Genomic DNA, 19,576 nt, shown 5'->3' on the forward strand with positions numbered 1-19,576 from the left:
CTTTCTGATAAGGTGAAAGACTTGATCCAACAGCTGTAAACATCCTGCAGCAAATCATTGAGTTGGGTTCGGAAACCCATGATGCCACTGCAGTTGCTTCTGTAGTTACCATGGCACCTGGCACTGTGACAGTGGTAAAGCAGGTAAGAGCTCTTTTCTTCTCTAAAACAGCTATATTTAGTTTTCATATATTTATTGTGAAATTAGTATTATTTTGCAAGAGCTAAATTTTGAATGACTGTGCAAGACACATACAGAATTTTTCCTAATGTTTTACTACATATTGTGTGTATGTGTGTTTATATGCCCACACACATACATGTTTATACATATATACACATAGATGTTTATACATATAAAAATGCATACATTTTTGCATGTATATAAAATATGAGTGAACAAATGCACATATATATGTACGTGTGTGTGTGTGAAAATACAGCTTTTTTCTAGTAGGTGTTTTCAGGCTTTTTAAAATAACACACCTGCATCGTGCATGGGCACTTAGTTCCATTGTCATCTAAAAGAATCAGGAGGTCTTTGGCACAACATTCATCCGGATACAGAAGAGCATGAAAGGGCATGAAAGGGCATTGCTGTTGCAGAACTGTGCATGCTCTGCAACCGTAGTGCTGTAGGACCGTACCCAAAGATGAGCCATTGTCGTTAGTCTGTACAGTGCTGTCCCATGGCTGAAGTTTGACAGACTTGTGGCGTCCTGAAGTCATGTACCCTGGGACAAGTGAGACTACTCCTCAGTCTGAGTTCACGCTGCCTTTCTAGTGAGGGCTGTAACACAAGTGATCTGCAGGCGCAGAACAGCTCCGAGAAGAATATTGCAGGTGCTCCTTACAGCAGTTGCTTATGTGAGACAAAAGTCAGTCTGGCCACCCACATTTGAGATAAATAAAGAAAAATTCAATTGACTTGTAGTTGGTTGAAAAGATCTGTAATTAATTTTGTTGTTACCAGGGAAATTGTGCAAGACTAGAAGATACAGATCAATATTAAAAAAAAAAAGTGTAAGATTGATTGTTAATTTCAGGCTTTTGCATGAGTTCTCTTTCCAGAAAAATCATAGAATCATAGAATCATAGAATCATTGAGGTTGGAAAAGACCTCTAAGATCATCGAGTCCAACCGTTGACCCAACACCACCAGGCCCACTAAACCATGTCCCTAAGTGCCTCATCTACTCGTCTTTTAAATACCTCCAGGGATGGGGACTCCACCACTTCCCTGGGCAGCCTGTGCCAATGTTTAACCACTCTCTCAGTAAAGAAATTTTTCCTCACGTCCAATCTAAACCTCCCCTGCCGCAACTTGAGGCCATTTCCTCTTGTCCTATCGCTTGTTACTTGGGAGAAGAGACCGACACCCACCTCGCTACAACCTCCTTTCAGGGAGTTGTAGAGAGCGATGAGGTCTCCCCTCAGCCTCCTTTTCTCCAGGCTAAACAGTCCCAGTTCCCTCAGCTGCTCCTCAGAAGACTTGTTCTCCAGACCCCTCACCAGCCTCGTTGCCCTTCTCTGGACACGCTCCAGCACCACAACGTCCTTCTTGTAGTGAGGGGCCCAAAACTGAACACAGTATTCGAGGTGCGGCCTCACCAGTGCCGAGTACAGGGGCACAATCACTTCCCTCCTCCTGCTGGCCACACTGTTTCTGATACAGGCCAGGGTGCCATTGGCCTTCTTGGCCACCGGGGCACACTGCCGGCTCATGTTCAGCCGGCTGTCGACCAGCACCCCCAGGTCCTTTTCTGCTGGGCTGCTTTCCAGCCACTCTTCCCCAAGCCTGTAGCACTGCATGGGGTTGTTGTGGCCAAAGTGCAGGACCCGGCACTTGGCCTTGTTGAACCTCATACAGTTGGCCTGGGCCCATCGATCCAGCCTGTCCAGGTCCCTCTGCAGAGCCTTCCGACCCTCGAGCAGATCAACACTCCCGCCCAGCTTGGTGTCGTCTGCAAACTTCCTGAGGGTGCACTCAATCCCCTCATCCAGATCATCGATAAAGATATTAAACAAGACTGGCCCCAGTACTGAGCCCTGGGGAACACCGCTCGTGACCAGCTGCCAACTGGATGTAACTCCATTCACCACAACTCTCTGGGCCCGGCCGTCCAGCCAGTTTTTGACCCAGCGCAGAGTACACCTGTCTAAGCCGTGAGCCGCCAGCTTCTCGAGGAGAATGCTGTGGGAGACGGTGTCAAAGGCCTTACTGAAGTCCAGGTAGACCACATCCACAGCCTTTCCCTCATCCACTAGGCGGGTCACCTGGTCATAGAAGGAGATCAGGTTGGTCAAGCAGGACCTGCCTTTCATGAATCCGTGCTGGCTGGGCCTGATCCCCTGGTTGTCCCGCTCATGCCTTGTGAGCGCCCTCAAGATGAACCGCTCCATAATCTTCCCCGGCACCGAGGTCAGGCTGACAGGCCTGTAGTTCCCCGGATCCTCCTTCTGGCCCTTCTTGTAGATGGGCGTCACATTGGCAACCCTCCAGTCGTCCGGGACCTCCCCCGTTAACCAGGACTGCTGATAAATGATGGAGAGTGGCTTGGCGAGCACCTCCGCCAGCTCCCTCAGCACTCTCGGGTGGATCCCATCTGGCCCCATAGACTTGTGAGCGTCCAGGTGGCGTAGCAGGTCATTGACTGCTTCCTCTTGGATTATGGGGGGTTCATCCTGCTCGCCGTCCCTGTCTTCCAGCTCAGGGGGCCGAGTACCCTGAGGATAACTGATCTGCCTGTTAAAGACTGAGGCAAAGAAAGCATTGAGTACCTCAGCCTCTTCCTCATCCTCAGTGACAATGTTCCCCCCCACATCCAATAAAGGATGGAGATTCTCCTTGGCTCTCTTCTTGTCATTAATATATTTGTAAAAGCTTTTTTTGTTGTCTTTAACGACAGCGGCCAGATTGCGTTCTAGCTGGGCTTTTGCCTTTCTCATTTCTTCTCTGCATGACCTAACGAGATCCCTGTACTCTTCTTGAGTCACCTGCCCCTTCTTCCACAAGCGGTAAACTCTCCTTTTTTTCCTGAGTCCCAGCAAGAGCTCCCCATTCAGCCAGGCCAGTCGTCTTCCCCGCCCGTTCTTCTTACGGCGTACAGGGACAGCCTGCTCCTGTGCCTTTAAGACTTCCTTCTTGAAGATCGTCCAGCCTTCCTGGACCCCTTTGCCCTTTAGGACCGTCTCCCACGGGACTCTCTCAACCAGTGTCCTGAACAGGCCAAAGTCCACCCTCCGGAAGTCCATGGTTGCGGTTTTGCTGCCCCCTCTCCTTACTTCACCAAGAAGCGAGAATTCTACCATTTCATGGTCGCTAAGCCCAAGACGGCCTCCGACCACCACATCTCCCACCAGTCCTTCTCTGTTAGTAAACAGCAGGTCGAGCGAGGCACCTCCCCTGGTAGGCTCACTTACCAGCTGTGTCAGGAAGTTGTCTTCCACACACTCCAGGAACCTCCTAGGCTGCTTCCTCTCTGTCGTGTTGTATTTCCAGCAGACATCCGGGAAGTTGAAGTCCCCCACGAGAACAAGGGCTAGTGATTGAGAGACTTCTGCCAGCCGCTTGTAGAACGCTTCATCTGCCCCTTCATCCTGGTTGGGTGGTCTATAACAGACTCCCAGCAGGATATCTGCCTTGTTGGCCTTCCCCCTCATCCTTACCCATAAACACTCAACCGTATCATCATCACAGTCGTTGAGCTCTATACAATCAAAACACTCCCTAACATACAGGGCCACCCCACCGCCTCTCCTTCCTCGCCTGTCCCTTCTGAAGAGTCTATAGCCATCCATTGCAGCACTCCAATCATGAGAGTCACCCCACCATGTTTCTGTGATGGCGACTAAGTCATATCTCTCCTGCTGCACAATGGCTTCCAGCTCCTCCTGTTTGCCGCCCATGCTGTGTGCGTTGGTGTAGATGCACTTGAGCTGGGCTATCGATTTCGCCCCCGGCATCGGCACGCCACCCCTAGGCTCATCTCTAGCGAGCCTGGTTTTATCCCCTTCCCCCTTCGAACCTAGTTTAAAGCCCTCTCAATGAGCCCTGCCATTTCATGAGCCATGATCCTTTTCCCCCTGTGAGACAGCTGGACTCCGTCTGTCACCAGCAGGCCCGGTGCCGTGTAAACCTCCCCATGATCAAAAAAACCAAAATTCTTCCGATAGCACCAGCCCCTGAGCCACGTGTTGATCAGGTGTGTTTTCCTGCTCCTTTCAGTATCCTTCCCTGCCACTGTAGGGATTGAGGAAAACACTACCTGTGCTCCCGATCCTTGAACCAGTTGCCCCAGTGCCCTGAAGTCCCTTTTGATCACTGCAGGACTTCTCTCTGCAACCTCATCACTGCCAGCCTGTATAACCAGCAGCGGGTAGTAGTCAGAAGGCCGTACCAAACCAGGGAGTTTCCTAGTGATGTCTCTGACCCGGGCCTCAGGGAGGCAGCAGACTTCCCTGTGGGACGGGTCCGGTCGGCATATCGGGCCCTCTGTTCCCCTCAGAAGGGAATCGCCTACGACAATTACCCTCCTTTTTTTCTTAGCAGAGGCAGTCATACTGCGTGGGGCTGACTGCCTCACCCTAGGCGACCCCCTGGACGGACCTTCGTCTACATCCTCATTTGCCTCGCCCTCAAGTTCGAGGGCCCCATATCTGTTGTGTAAAGGCAACCGGGAAGGTGAGGGAGGCCGGGCAGGGGTTCGCCTGGCACGCCAAGCAGGGACCCGTTTCCATTCCCCCCCGTCGCTTAGGTCCCCTCTTTCTACCTGGTGGCAAGAAGGCAGGGGATTCTCTGCTTCTCGCGGAGCCTCCATCTGCTGCCTCTGCCTCAGGGACGGTAGGGTGCAGCTCCACCAATCTATCTCCCTCTCACACTCCCGGATACTCCTCAACCTTTCCACCTCCTCCTTCAGCTCTGCCACCAGGCCGAGCAGATCATCCACCTGGTCACACCGCACACAGGTGGTGTCTCTGCTGCCCTCCGGTACAGCTGACAGGCTCAGGCACTCCCTGCAGCCAGAGACCTGGACAGCTGTATGCTTGCGTGAGGGCTCTGTCTGGGTCACCACATTCCTTCTGGCGACGGCTTTCGGCCGAGTGGAAACCATAGCCGGTCCTCTTCTCGGAAGCCGACGATTACCAGTTGAGTTGGCCTCTAGAGCCGGGAGCGGGGCTGCGCCTTGCCCGCTCGCCTTCCCTGCACGCCCTGCTTGCGCGAACTGCCGCGCAAACTGCCGCGCCACGCCCTTCTGACGCGCCACGTCCTGTTTGCCCGCCCTGTTCGCCGCGCTCCGAGTGGATTCAACTGATAATTAAGTGACATAATTTGTGGTAGGCAATATAGTTCCTCTTAAAATGAGATAAACCTTATAAGATATTGGTAGAAGTAACTTTAATCTATGTATATTTTTCTTGAAGTTTGGTACTGCACAGTTTTTGCTAAAAATATTTGCAACGTACAGTATTACTAAAGCACTTTAGAAATTAAGAATTATAAGATACACAAAATCAGCAAGTAAAAGGAAATAATTTTCAATTTGAGGAGGCTATTGAGTGCAAACATCAAGACTTCTGCTCAGCATTTCTTCCTCATAAGTGGCTGCTGCCTTTGTTGCTGACATTTTACGTTTCTCCTCACAGTGTTCTCCAAGCTCCTGCTGTTCCTCCTGTTTCATCATACCTCTCTGCTTATCCCTTTTCCCAGTCTGTTCATTGATTCACTGGGGTCTCTGCACTCAATGTGGTTGATAGGTGAGGGAAAGACAGTACAGGAGAAGTCTTAAATTCCTGAAGAGTTTAAGTAACTCCTTTTATTTAAATGAACCAAAACTCTGATTATTCTGAGTGCTAGAACTAACTTTTGAGTTAAGTATTTTTTTGTAGTGTTGTGAACGATGAATTCATGAGAGCTCCATAGAAGTGGGAAGTCCTTGGTCTGTGAAGGCGGTATTTGGATAATTCCTAAACTTGCTGCCCAAATGTCAGGGAGACAAGGCAGAATTTCAAGACAAAGCATTTTGAGATGTTCCTTTGCAATACTTAACAGGTATTTTGATTAGAAACCATGTAAGAGTTTTGGGGTTTTTTGAAGAATAACAGATCCAAATTTGGAAACTAAATTCAGTCATTAAGAGAAGAGACATTTTAGTCCTATTATGTGCAAGTTTCAAAACAACCTTAACAGTAGAGTCACTGCCAACATGTATGCTGTGCTATCCAAATGACCTATTTAAGGGTTGAATGCAGTATTAGCCATTGGTGTTTGTCTGTGCTGTCTGTCAATATTACTGAACCCTGTTCTTCCCTTAAAAATGCATCTTTTAAGGCCCTTCTTCTAAAAGCATAGGAGAAAGTGACTGTTGAAGTAGCAGCTGCCAAGGAGAAACTACATTTTGATATTTGAATGTTAAACTTTAAAAATACATAAATAAAAAAATTCAGTGATTCTTCCTCCTCCAAGTATTAAATCTGATCAATGTCTGATTCATCTTAAAATCTATCATCTTCCTTGTTAGACCGTCCGAATTTGTGGATAGATTTTTGTAAGTAAATGTTTATATTCCAAATTAATTTTCTCCCTCACGTCTTAATCCGTATTTCTAGCCTTTTGAGTTTACAAGCTGCTAAGCATTGATTACTCCTTTTTCCTTTGCCTTGTATACATCAGTGACTCTCACTGGTCTGATGTCAAACTGTTAGAAACTCCACTCCTATATCAAATCAAATATTGAATTCTCAGAGCACAGAATCTCTTTGCTGCTTTTCTTTTTTGTCCCACCCCCCCCTTTAAAGTCTTGTTAATATAAAATGCCTTTTTTTCCCCTAACTTGAAGTTGCACAGAAGCAAAATCAGTGAAGAATGTAAGTACATCTCAAGCTGAGTGATCTTGTGCTACCCCTGTTTACGCTGGATTTTACTAATGCCTTACTTTGATGCTCGAAGCACCATTCCTCTATTAAAATGCGTGTACTGGAATGCCTATTCATTTCTTTCTCTGGTAGCCTCAGTGACTTTTCGCGTTGTGTGTGCAGAAGTGTGCAGATCTGTGATTTCCCAGGGGAGGATCAGGTAGCAGTACGCCTGCTGACAGCAGACTGACTGCTTAGTTACCTTTAGTTGGGCTTTATGGTAGAGGAAGGACCAAGGGAGGTCTGTAGATGATGACGATGATGATGATTTCTCTTAAATTTCTCCCCTTCATTTTTCTCTTTTAATTTTTTTCTCTTTTAATTTTCTATATAAATTAGTGTTTTATCAAGTTCTGTTTATACAGCTTTAGTTAGTTTCCAGTTCTTGTCTTCCCACCAGAAGATTGCTTCAGAATTACAGCTACACCCATTTTTAATTTGATGGAAAGAAGTCTTTAAATGTTATTAACGTGACTGTAATCCTCTCCTATTCAGAATTGTCAGCTTTTCTTTTTTTCTTCATTACTGAGTTGCTTTCTGTGGGGTATCACTCATTTGTATGTACGACTTTGTCAGGTTTTAATTATGCTGAGTTCCTAATTGTTAACCTTGAAGTGATCTTAAGACATGTTCATATTTCACTTTCCTACTGGAAAATTTATTCCACACTTTCTTCTGTGACCTTCAGCTTCTCTTGTGGATTGTGAGACAAAAAATTCATTCAGGGTGTCAGCAATATATCAGCATCATCTGTCACTGAATTTCCACTCTTGTTCTTTAATGGCCTCACTGAGTCCTTGCTTAGCAGCTTGGTTCCATTTTTTTTCTTAACAACATTTATTGTAGTTGTTCTGATTTTTATGCTGTTATGTTGGGTTTTTTCTTTTTCTCTAAAGACATACATTATCTAGTTTTTTCATCAGTTCTTACCTTCATATCTCATTTTTAGCTAGCCCTTGCAAGTTGCCTTCATATTTCTATATTTGCACCAAGAAATTTCTATTAAATCCTAAATTATTAGAACGTTTTAAAAGGATTTTTTGCTGTAAATGTTACACTGTATTGTTGCTATCTTTGTCTCCCATTTCCTCCCTGGAACTTTCTCCCACAGCTGTCCTCTTCCTTACTTTTCGCCCATAAAAGTGCCATTTACACTTGATCCTTAAAATTATGTGTGAATCCAGATGTATCTATCAGTAATGCTGCCATCTTCATGCTTTAGCACTTCCCCTAACCTGTGTGCTCAGATACCTTCGGTGTGCAGTGCTTGTACTGTTTCAGGTTAATGCAAGACTTTTGTCTGCAGAAACAAACACTGCCTTTATCCATAAGTCGTTTTCAGCATATTGCAAGATGTCCCGTGTATTAACTAGATCTGACTGGTATATTTTTAAAGTTGTTTTCTACTGAGTCACAAGACAGAAAGGATACCATGTTTGAGGTGTTCTTCTATTAAATTCTTGTTCTAGTTTGCATGTAGTCTTATTGCAAGTATCTTAAATCATGAGTGCACATTATAATGGAGGTGAAATCAAGACCAGATTGTCTGTTCAAAGCCCCCAGCTCCTGAATTGGGTGTTGAGAAGAAAAAAATTTCATTTCTGACTTCAGAAACTTTATATTTTTTGTTCATAGGAATGATTTTATAAAAGAAAACACTTTGACAACATAGCAATAACCAATCCCAGCCTGAATCGGGATTCAGCTTACGATTTTAAACCCAAAAAATGCAAAGTTAGCCCTATTTAGCTTGGATTATGATTGGGAAATAGGAATCGTTGTTGGCTCTGATAGTGTCATGTGTATGAGGCCTTTCAAAGGTTGTATCTAGAGCCCGAAATGACTTTAGCTCATTCTTGTAGTATACTAACCTGTTATCAAAGTTAAACTTTTTCTGCTATCTAATTTGGGAAAAATCTTGTTGCGTGACAGCTATGAAAACATACAGCTGCTAAGGAACATAATACACACCAAGTGCCCAAGAGAAAAAGTTAATAATGTGAAGTTTTACTAGTATGATCTGAGATTGGCAAAAATCCACACTGAAGCTTTGATCACAGCACGGCAGGATAAGTGTATCCTTGTCAGTTTGAGTCCTTTTCAGTTACTAGTGATCCGGTCTGGATCTCTTTTTGACAGAGCTAATGAAGGTATTTCTTTATGGCGTGATATTTGAGTTGTTCTGCACTGCTTAAAGACAAAAAAAAGTAACAAGGTGGGGAAAAGGTGAGAGCAGAGAGTGCTAAGTTTGAAGAATAACTAGGAAAGAGGCTAATAAATGCTTAGAAAAGGCAGGAAATATTGTTCATTTTGGATGATAAACACAGACAAGAAATTGGGGAGAAAGCAGTTTTGTGGGAACAGAGCACATAGCAAGGTGGAGGGACTGGAAATGTAAAACAAGTCACTTTACTTTCTGCACATTTGACTCCCTGTGTCCTATTATAGATATACTTTTGCCCTCATGCCTTAGGGTGGAGATGGATTCATTTGGGTTTTTGTTTATTTTGCTAGCAGAGGCTGTTCAGTCCATTATTTATATAGGTGGACTATTTTCCTAGCTCACGTGCTGAATATAAAGGCAGGATTGGTGAATGAGCAGTCATGCCAGTATCACAGCCACCCTTGATTTACAGTGTCTGCAGGTCTGTGTTCAGAGACTTGTTTTTCACACAATACATCTGTATGTAGATTAGAACAGAGAGAGAGTGTTTAACTACAAACTGCCTTGATGTATAGTTATTTCTTTCAGTTAGCATATACATAAAATAAGGATATTAATTGATCCTGAAGAAGTTGTTTCTTCCAAGTTAAACATTTGTTTGATTTAAATACTGTGAAGAAACATTTCCCTCAGAAATGAGCACTCCTGTTATCTTTTTTTTTGCAGAGGGGACTCTTTCAGTGTGTAGTGTCTGTAAGTTTTTCTCCAGTGAGACAAGATTCAAAGTGCATTTTCTTGGTTTCACAATATGAACATCCTTGAAAGTTTATTTCCTGAGTCCCTCGCTGCACTGACAACATCAGAAGAGTTTCCCCTTCTTTGTCTGTGTCCATCAGCTCTAGTTTTTGTTACAGTTGTTGCTCTTCCATTTCCAGTGCTTGTTAGCAGGAATGTGTAATGGTAGCAAGATACTTTCTGTTTTAATTAATTTATTTTTTGTAAATGCAGTGTAGTACTTGTACCAAATCTCTTTGAAACAAAAGGTAGAAACTATGTCCAAATTTGAATTTTTCTTTTTGCCTCAAATTACTGAACGAGAGCAGTAGATTTTTGGATTCCTAGTCTCAACCAAATTTTTAAATCGGTATACTATAGTAACCAGTTAAATTTGGTTGCATCTTAACTGTTTTTCGGACTTTTTTCATTTAGATAGGTAGACAAATGTGCTGCTACTTTGCCATGTTTAGGCCTGTAATATGTTTTATGTGTCATACTGGACCAGACATTATTGTCCTGATGTGAGAAACTCATCAGCAGATGATTGTGCAAAGCTTTAAATCTTTCCCTCAATATTATTTTTCCTGTCTGAACAAGCCACTGAGATCCCTCTTCATTCAGAGCAAATCCTGACTGCCTCGTATACAGAGAACTGCTAGAGAGCAGAGCAGTAGTCTTTGTTCTAACAAAACAAAACCAACACCTCAAAAAAACAACTAACCTATGCCCATGGTCTTGTTCACCATGTCAACTCCCTGTTCTTTTCCTTAATTTCTAATTCTTCTGAACAATATATCTGGGTGAGGACTGCAAACAGACGTTTTTATGCCACCTTACTTGTAGCACATTAGCATGTAAAAGCTTTAGTCAAAAATCCAGAGCTTCACATACTAAGTAATACACAGGCATTTGACTTGCATTATCTTTGTTTGCAAAATTACATTGCCACTCTAGACAATCTTCTCCTGTCCCAAGTAAATGATTGCATCTATCCTCTAAAGTTTTCCTGTTGCTCTAGAGCCATCACTTCAAACTCACTCTGAAGATGGCTAAGAAGATTGTATTCATCACTAATCATTATTATTAATCACTAAGATGATTCTATCAGTCTTTCTGCCCAACTGTTCATCAGTAGTCCACTTTCTTTTTCAACACTATGGGATGTAAGTCTGTCCTGTTATTCAAGCCAGAAAGCTGATGTCCTCTTCAGGTAGGATTCTTGGGTCTTGCATGCAGGTGCTTAGCTAAACAGTGCTGACTTGTTTTGCATGACGACTTTTATATGGTCTCTTATTTCAACCACTTAGCTAAAATGGTTGTCCAAGCCATCATTATTTTATGTAACAGTTAACTCTGATAAGTCTTTTTTCTGACATTCGCAGATGATGTTTTTCCCCTTTGTCGTGGTTTAACCTCAGTCGGCAACTGAGCACCACACAGCCGCTCACTCACTACTCCCCCCCGGTGGGGTGGGGGAGAGAACTGGAAGAGTAGAAGTGAGAAAAAACTCGTGGGTTGAGATAAAAACAGTTTAATAATTGAAATAAAATAATAATAACAATAATAATGTAGTAGTAGTAGTAATAATAATAATAATAATAATACACAAAGCAAGTGATGCACAGTGCAATTGCTCACCGCCCGCCAACCGATGCCCAGCCAGTCCCCGAGCAGCGGCCCCCCCCCGGCCAGCTTTCCCCAGTTTATGTACTGAGCATGACGTCACATGGTATGGAATATCCCTTTGGCCAGTTTGGCTGTGCCCCCTCCCAGCTTCTTGTGCACCTCCAGCCTTCTCAGTCGGTAGAGCATGGGAAGCTGAAAAGTCCTTGACTAGTGTAAGCACTGCTCAGCAACAACTAAAACATCGGTGTGTTATCAACATTGTTCTCACCCTAAATCCAAAACACAGCACTGTACCAGCTACTAGGAAGGAAATTAACTCTATCCCTGCCGAAACCAGGACACCCTTTTGTATTCTTTCAGAAAAATGCAGATTGCATTTCTCTGCCTCTCTTGGCATCACCCTCTCTTATTCTGTTCACTTGATGTTCCTTTTTTGCCACATCAAATAAAACCTTGTTTTCATTTCCAAGGCTTTTTACTCCTTTCTGACTTAGTGTCCCATTTTTCATTAGCTGTAAAGATTTTGACTCCTACCTTTGCTTAGTCCATGAAGATTTAATTGCTCATTACTTTTTTTCAAACAAGTTTCTTAATGCCTTCTTCCATATTGTGCTTAGTTATGTGGATTTTTAATGAAGAGTAATTTGTACCTCATTGTCTTCTCTCAATTACTCTTCAAAAATATAATGACAGTAATTATCTGTAGTTAGGCTATTGGTATATTGACACTAATGCCTGTCACACAAAACTGCCACTGTCTCATTTATGTTGTACTCCCCCACCTCCCTTTTTCTGTGTCCGCTTACTGTGTCTTGTTTATATTGAAATTATAAGGCCTTTGGGGCATTAAATACTTTTTGCATGTAGCATACCTGATACAGTCCAGGTCCTGGTCCAAAGCACTACTCTCATATTAACATTGAAGAGCAGTAATTGGCTGCTAAATTCTTTCTCTTTTTCTCCCATTCAGAAATAAGAGACAGGACTGATGTTCTTACTACCTCTGTAGCTTGGAGAGTAGGGTTAACTCTATTCCTGAAAAGCATAATAACCTATTTTCAACCTAGACTTCTACATAATTTGCTCTGAAGATTAAGTATATCAACTGTTTCACTAACTAAGCAGATCTTTATCAAGCTTAAGAAAACACTGGATTTCCATGCATTTCACACTTTATTTTAGTTCCTTTCATCCTTTTATTCTGTGATCTCTTCAGGCTCCAGTAAAATCCTACCATGGTAACAGTCACTTTCTTCAAAGTGACAGCGGTAGCAATGCACAGCAAAGATTACACATCAGCTTGAAGCTGATCACAGAACAGAATTTTATAGTGTAAGATATCTTCGAAAATAAATATGTAATAATATTAGCATGGCTGTCATGTCAAAGGCTACTGCACGTTGTACTTCAGCAACACACCTTATATTTCAATCTGGCTCTGATTTGTACCTACATGATGCTGGGTGCTGTTGTTCGTCTAGAAAATTTGCCAATACATAGAGTTCTATATAGGTTGATTGTCAAGTTTGCGGTTGCTTTAGGACATGGAGCAACTTGATGCTTAACGTGACAGTACCAGCAAAGGAAAGTTTTAACTGGGGGCAGATGGCCCTGTTTTCTCAGCCTTTGTGGAGTTCTTGTCATCTGTGTAACATACAGATAAAGTCTCATATCAAGATTACTGTCCTGTTAGAGCTCTTGAAATGATGGCAATGTTGCCATACTTCTGAGAAGGAAATCTGGTGATACGGCGTTTTGCCAGATGAGTGAAGTTGCCAGTCACGGTCTCTCTGTCATCATTTATTCAACCAGCCAATTGCTAAAACTTTTTAAATATCTGCATCACCGGTATGAAGATTTGTTTGCCACCTTGCATTTTTTTATTTTATGCAAAGCAAGTCTTTCATATTCAAGCCTCTTATTATTCTGAAACTATTGTGTGCCAGATTGTCTTTGTTTTGTACCTCATTATAGAGGTTCATATGATGAAATTACAGTGTTTTCTCCGTGTGTCTGTGTGTCTTTTTCACACAATATATCTATATGTAAACTAGAACCGAAAGAGAGAAAGAGTTCAAATTATTCAAATAGCACTGAACAAAATGGTAGAGACAGTCCTGTAGGCACCAACATAAGCTGGCACATCACATATCCAGGTGCTCTCTGTGATCTAGAATGCTTATATTCACTTTTCCTTTTAATCCTTCTGTAGATATTTTGTATATTTTCTTACTGTGGTGCCTTATGATATAAATAGGAGCATCTGTAACCTTGGGTAAGGTTTTGAAATCCTGCAAGATCTCTGTGATTAACTTTTCTTCTTCATGGTAAACTGAAAGGCAGCATTCGATCTGAAATCAAGGGAGAGATTCTGCAGAGGATTTTCGGTCAAGCCCAGCAAGACTCTTTTAAACAGTATGGACCTGCAACTCCTGCTGACTTCAAAGAAAATTGAAGATATTCATTATTGCTCAGGATGAGCTCTAGAATAAGAAAGAGGCTGTAGCATCTTACTGCAAATATTTTTTTCAGGGAAGGGAAGAAGTATATTTTCCTTAATGGCTTGAATTAATTTCTCTCAAATTAAAAAAGACTTGCTTGTTTTGAGAGGAAGAAATTCCTGTAAGAGATACCCATTTTTAATGTCACTTACATGTATTTGGATGGTCCTCGGATATTTAAATTAAGAACATTTATAATTTAGAAATGTTGAGCTTCTTATGAAGACATGGGGGTGAAAGTCCCATTGGCTTTTGTGAGACACACATTTAGCTACTAAAGAATATTTATGCAGGTACTGAATTGATTTAATACGCCAGCTGTGTGTGGCTTCAGCTTCTTGCTGTCATTCTTTAGCGAAGGATAAGCAGACAGATGCTTTTCAGCTGGCTCTCAAACAGAAAAGAGGTCTTGGATGCTACTCTTCAAAAGATTTCAGATGCCAATAAAAAGAATTGAGTGTAGTGACTTCATTCATTCTGATGGCAGCTGTCCCACTGTTTCATCAATTTGAGGGATGTAAATTAACATTTTGAGATTATTCCCTGTGGAACAGTCTAATAGGAACCAACCAGAAGCATGTCAACATTGAACTGATTTGAAATGTAAATATCCAAAATAATGTGGTGATTTGTCAAACTAAAAGGATTACAGATAGCTGTCCAAAATAGATACTGAAAGCTAGAAACACCAGAAATAAGGGCATTAGTCTTCTTTACCCTGCATGACAAGGGTAATAAAACCACATCGATAAAGTCAGGTAGGGAGGTTAAATTAACTTTCTTTATTGGCCATTTTCATTTCAAAAGCATATAAAACTGAGTAAGTATTAGATGGCTGCTATTGAATTGAATGAGATTCTGGTTTCATTTCATTTTTGTGTCAACTGTGGTTTATTTATTTTCCTTTCTTTGTTATTTTTGTACACTCACAAAACTGTATTTAAAATTATTTATGGGTTTTGATTTAGAGTGACTAAAGTGAGACTGTATGAGATCCTTCTCAGACTGTGTTGTGCATTCTTGCAGCTCTTAACAAATGTAGTGTAATTTTTCTGGCCTGAGACATGTTGTCTGAGGATTATGTATAGTGCACTAACACAGGAGTAGTTAGTGTATATTACATAAATAAAGGGCCAAATTTCAGACACCCCTATTTGCGTATTTGTTTGAGGACCTCTAACATCAAGGGCTGTAATTGTGACCTGATTCATAACAAGCTGTGAGATTTTAATTATCTAACATTTGTAACTGCAGCTTCCTATCTGAATTTGCTAGTGATTAGACTTTTGTCTGCCTGTTATGATCTTCATTAGTAGACGTTGTGTATGTCCTTTCCTTTCACACAGGAGCTGACACTGGAGCAGGTAGCCTCAGGAAAGAGGAGAGGACAGTTATGAAAAGGGAGTCCTGTGTATGAATTCACAAAATTCCTATTGCTTTCAGTAGGACTTAGGGTTTCTTTAATAATTAAAAAAAAAACAATAAAAAAACAACCCGGGGTGTGTGGGGAGGAACAAGAGAAGGAAGTTCACAGTGCTGTGTTTCTTTTCATGATTTAGCTCCTTGTTTTTTGAAGAGAGGCTCAAGCTTCCATTAGTAAAGGGTACCTTGGTGACACCCATATTTTATGACAACATAAATTAGTTTTTCTGAGGGTGGTTGCAGATTTTACTGTGTCAAGACAAGCATCCAACATCACCCACTTTTGTAGGAAGTTGAGCTTGAACTTCAGTAGAAGCTGTTTAAAGTAACTTTCAATTAAAACATTCAGGTATGCTTGGTAAAAGAAACAGAACGTGGAAAGGAGTTCAGCCCATTCCTGTAGCTTTATCCCTATAATGTGAATCCTGCGCAACAAAGCCAGAGTCAGCATCAGTAGGTACGATTGTGCTGTTGCATTAAGATCAATGACAATGGCAAGATTCTCTTTAGATGTTAAACCTTTCACCAGATAAAATCCACATATATTTCACTAATATATTACAGGCCTCTGTACTCTGGGACCTCTGAATAATTTAACACCTGAACATACTTTTTAAGAAAAAGCTTTGTATAGCCTGATGAATTGAGTGAAAGTTCAAAGTGATATGAAGTCCTAAGGGGTTTGTGCGTCTCTGAAATCTTCTTCATCTGACAGATATTTTAAACACGGAATAAAAAAGTTAAAAGTCAGTGTACAACAATGGGAATGGTTGCTTAGGGAAAAAAAATGAAATTAGAAAAGAGCATCAGGAAAACAAGCATATAGAACTGCTTTTTCTCCTTGCTGGTCTCTAAGGAGTCAAACATACGCTTGGAAGCTTCGCTGTAGTTCTTCCCTTCTGTTCCCACTTCCCTCTTAAGCAGCAATACTGATCTTAATTATATTTTCTTGAACTTGATTGTTCTAATACTACTGTTTACAAAACAATGTCATATAAATGAGAATTGGAGAAGAAATTTTGAATCGGCTTCTAATTAAAAAAAAAAACCTTTCTAATTTACATAATTTAGATTCCACGCTTTGTGGAATCTACCATGTTTGACCTATTCTTTTCAAAATCGCTTACGAGTTCAGTGCTGCCAAGAGCACACCATATACTGCTCTGAGATACAAGGGTACACTGAGATCCAGTAAATTGATATCTGTCAATCCTTTGTTCTCTTCTTATTACACTTCGTACGGTTATTGGAAATACCATGGAGTTTTGCTTTCCATCATGAGATGTAGGTGAGCCAGCAATTCTGTCTTCATTCCCTGTGGTTTGTGTAAGTGGACAATTTATAGATGCACTTGATGATATGAAAAAAGTATTTGTTGTAGAGAATGTGACTTACAAATTCAATCAGCTACTTTCTTACAGTCAGAAATAAACATGATTTATCTCTGGAAGCTTACTTCATAAAACACTTGCTAAGCCTAAATGAAAGAGAAATAGGCCTTAACAAAAACAACCCATTTTCTGAGAAGAGAAGGAAGACAGGATTTGATTAACTGCATGTTGCAGTTGCTGGTGGGTTGGCATTTATGATCCAGCAAATAAAACAGCTCTCTTCAATGAACACAGGGAGCGGTATTGTACTGAAAACATCTAACAAATGCCTTTGCATATCAAAAAATCTGCTATTCCATTCTCCCCTCAAAAGTACATTATTTTATCACTAACACTTGAGAGAATGCATTTCCTCCACATGACTTACAGTTTTCTGATGTGTTGTTACTGGCCTCGAGTACTGTGCGTAGGAATTTTGTATGGATCTGGTAAAGAATTAAGATTTGTTCTTGAATTCTCGTAAGTACTGTGTTTTAATAATTGGCAGGGAGCTGTTTGAACTCTTTGAAATTTGATACCAAATTGTGGGGTTTTTTTCTTTTTGACAAGAAGCAAAATGTTCAGTAAAAATTCTGTTATTTTCAATTGTCACTATCCTTTCAATAATGTAAAAATTGCTGCCTCAAAAACAGTAGGTCTGAGGGTTCTATTTCAGTAATAATTACATTTCAATTTTCTAATAAAAGTCCATTAAGGTTTACAATGACGTTTTTACTTCTATGAGCAATCAGTTGGCTGGGGGGGGAGGGAGAAAAAGAAAGAAATGGGTACAGTAGATGCTTTTTCATGTGGATTTTGATGGATTCTCATCTTAGTGCCACTAGAAGAATTGTTTGCCTTCAGATTTATTCAAATAAGAGCTGTTTTGAATGAATGACAGCTGAGAGATTAAAGCTGTCTCCAAAGACTTATGTTCCTGGAACTTTGCAGCTCTCTGTGCGTGTAACTGAGATGCTGTGTTACTGCTTTCAGTATTCTGTCTAGCTATACACTTACTAATTGGAAGTGCTCACTACAAATTTTGTGTAAAACTGACATTTTCTTTCAAAACTATCTGATTTCTAATTTCTGTGCTGTCTTTCCATTAATCATCACAATACCAAGTACTTATTGGAAAGGTGAAATTTCTGTAACCTCTTCAATTTCTCCTTAGGTAAAAGAAGAGGAGCAATCGGCCAATCACACCTTGATGATTCAAGAGACACTGCAGCAGGCTTCAGTGGAGCTGTCTGAGCAGCATCACCTGGTGGTCTCATCAGATGAAGTGGAGGGAATTGAGACAGTGACTGTCTATACGCAGGGTGGAGAGGCTTCAGAATTCATAGTTTATGTTCAGGAAGCTATGCAGCCTGTAGAAGAACAAACTGTGGAACAATCGGTGCAGGAGCTCTAGAGAACAGTGTTCAAAGGAGATGGCTACTTGATTTGCCAAAGCCAAAAGTTTGGGGTTTTCTTCCTAGCCAAAAGCAAGCAAGCTGACAAATTTTCAGTTCACTTGTGAAGCGAGAGCTTGTTACTAGATAGCGATCTGACTGGTTGGATTGTATCAGTAACTTAGACATATTATGTACAAAACCTCCTCAGATTTTCTTTTTCTAAAAAATGTTCGTATTTTGAGGAACAAGTATTCTTCCCCTTCTTAGAAGATCTCTCACTTGATTCCTGTAAATCCCCACAAATACTGTCTGTTCAAAACCATGTTATGCCACAATCATAAAACATCTATAAAGGTAGCTAGAATGTCTAGAAAAGTCCATACAACCCATTTTATACGTACTTAATATGTGCTTGACTTGACTGGAAGCAGAGTTGTTTTTTCTTTAAATTAGAAGGTCTTCTTATTTCTGAGTACATGCTTAGAATGTGTTTGCTGAGTTGTGGATCTAACCCAAACAAAGGCTCAAGACTTTAATTAGAAACATACCACAGATGGACTGTAGTTTGTACTTGTGAGATGATCCTTTGAGTTTGGGAGGTATTTAAAGCCATATATGATAATTCTGGGTACCAGTAGGGGGACTGTTATTTAGATAATTGAATAACGATAACTCTTTCCATCCCACTGGATAAATACCTGTCCAGTATCATATGATGAAACCAAATCTGTCAAATCAGTTAAATATTCTTTTGTTTTTAAGAAAAAAATTATATTCAAATGGTTTGTAAATTCTATAAAAGATGTATGTTCATATGTTTTAAACAGACGTGCTTGTAAATATGATTGTGTGAAAGAACTTGTACAAAAAACTTAAGTAAATATTGACAAGAATCTAGATATTCTTAATTATGCATGTATATAGTACCAGATTTTTCTTCATGATTCTTGAATTGTTTCTGATTTAATATTTTTAAATTTGAGCTATAAAAGTTATTAATTAATAACAAAATTGTCATGTTTTCTTCTAATGCTCTAATTTCTTAAGTGTTGGCTTCCCTTTCACAGCTAAGTAAAAAATGCTGTTTGGCATTGACTCTGTAAATTATTCCTCCCGTTAGTAGTCTCTAATGAAGAAAGTAGCGTAATGAAGTCTAGGCGGACCTTTCTATGTGATTGAACTTATTTATGGGCGTTCTGGGTAGAAAAATGGAAAAAAGCTTTTGACTAAGTTGACGTAATATAGTGAGTTGGTTGTCTGCCTCAGAATTCTAAGTCTGCTGGGTTCTATTAATGCTATACAAAATCAGAGTGCAAACATTAACTGTGGTGATAGGGAATTTAAATTTATTAATGGAAAAGAACTGAAAATTGTTCGACTTTGGTGGTAGCTGTGCTCCAGTTGT

The 19,576-nt window shown here is 41.0% G+C and overlaps 1 protein-coding gene across 2 annotated transcripts in view; it reads left to right on the top strand.

Annotated features, from left to right (window-relative positions):
* Positions 1-19,275, top strand: part of ZFAT (zinc finger and AT-hook domain containing) — a 125,575-nt gene extending 106,300 nt beyond the window's left edge. For both annotated transcript variants that reach the window (XM_076329056.1, XM_076329054.1), the window contains 2 exons: positions 13-143; positions 17,949-19,275. In XM_076329056.1, coding sequence (XP_076185171.1) covers positions 13-143; positions 17,949-18,188 — 371 coding nt within the window. In that variant the 3' untranslated portion in view covers positions 18,189-19,275. The remainder of the gene's footprint in view (positions 1-12; positions 144-17,948) is intronic.
* The last annotated feature ends 301 nt before the right edge of the window (positions 19,276-19,576 follow it).

Source organism: Aptenodytes patagonicus, chromosome 2 (assembly GCF_965638725.1).
Source record: "Aptenodytes patagonicus chromosome 2, bAptPat1.pri.cur, whole genome shotgun sequence".
Lineage (NCBI taxonomy): Eukaryota > Metazoa > Chordata > Aves > Sphenisciformes > Spheniscidae > Aptenodytes > Aptenodytes patagonicus.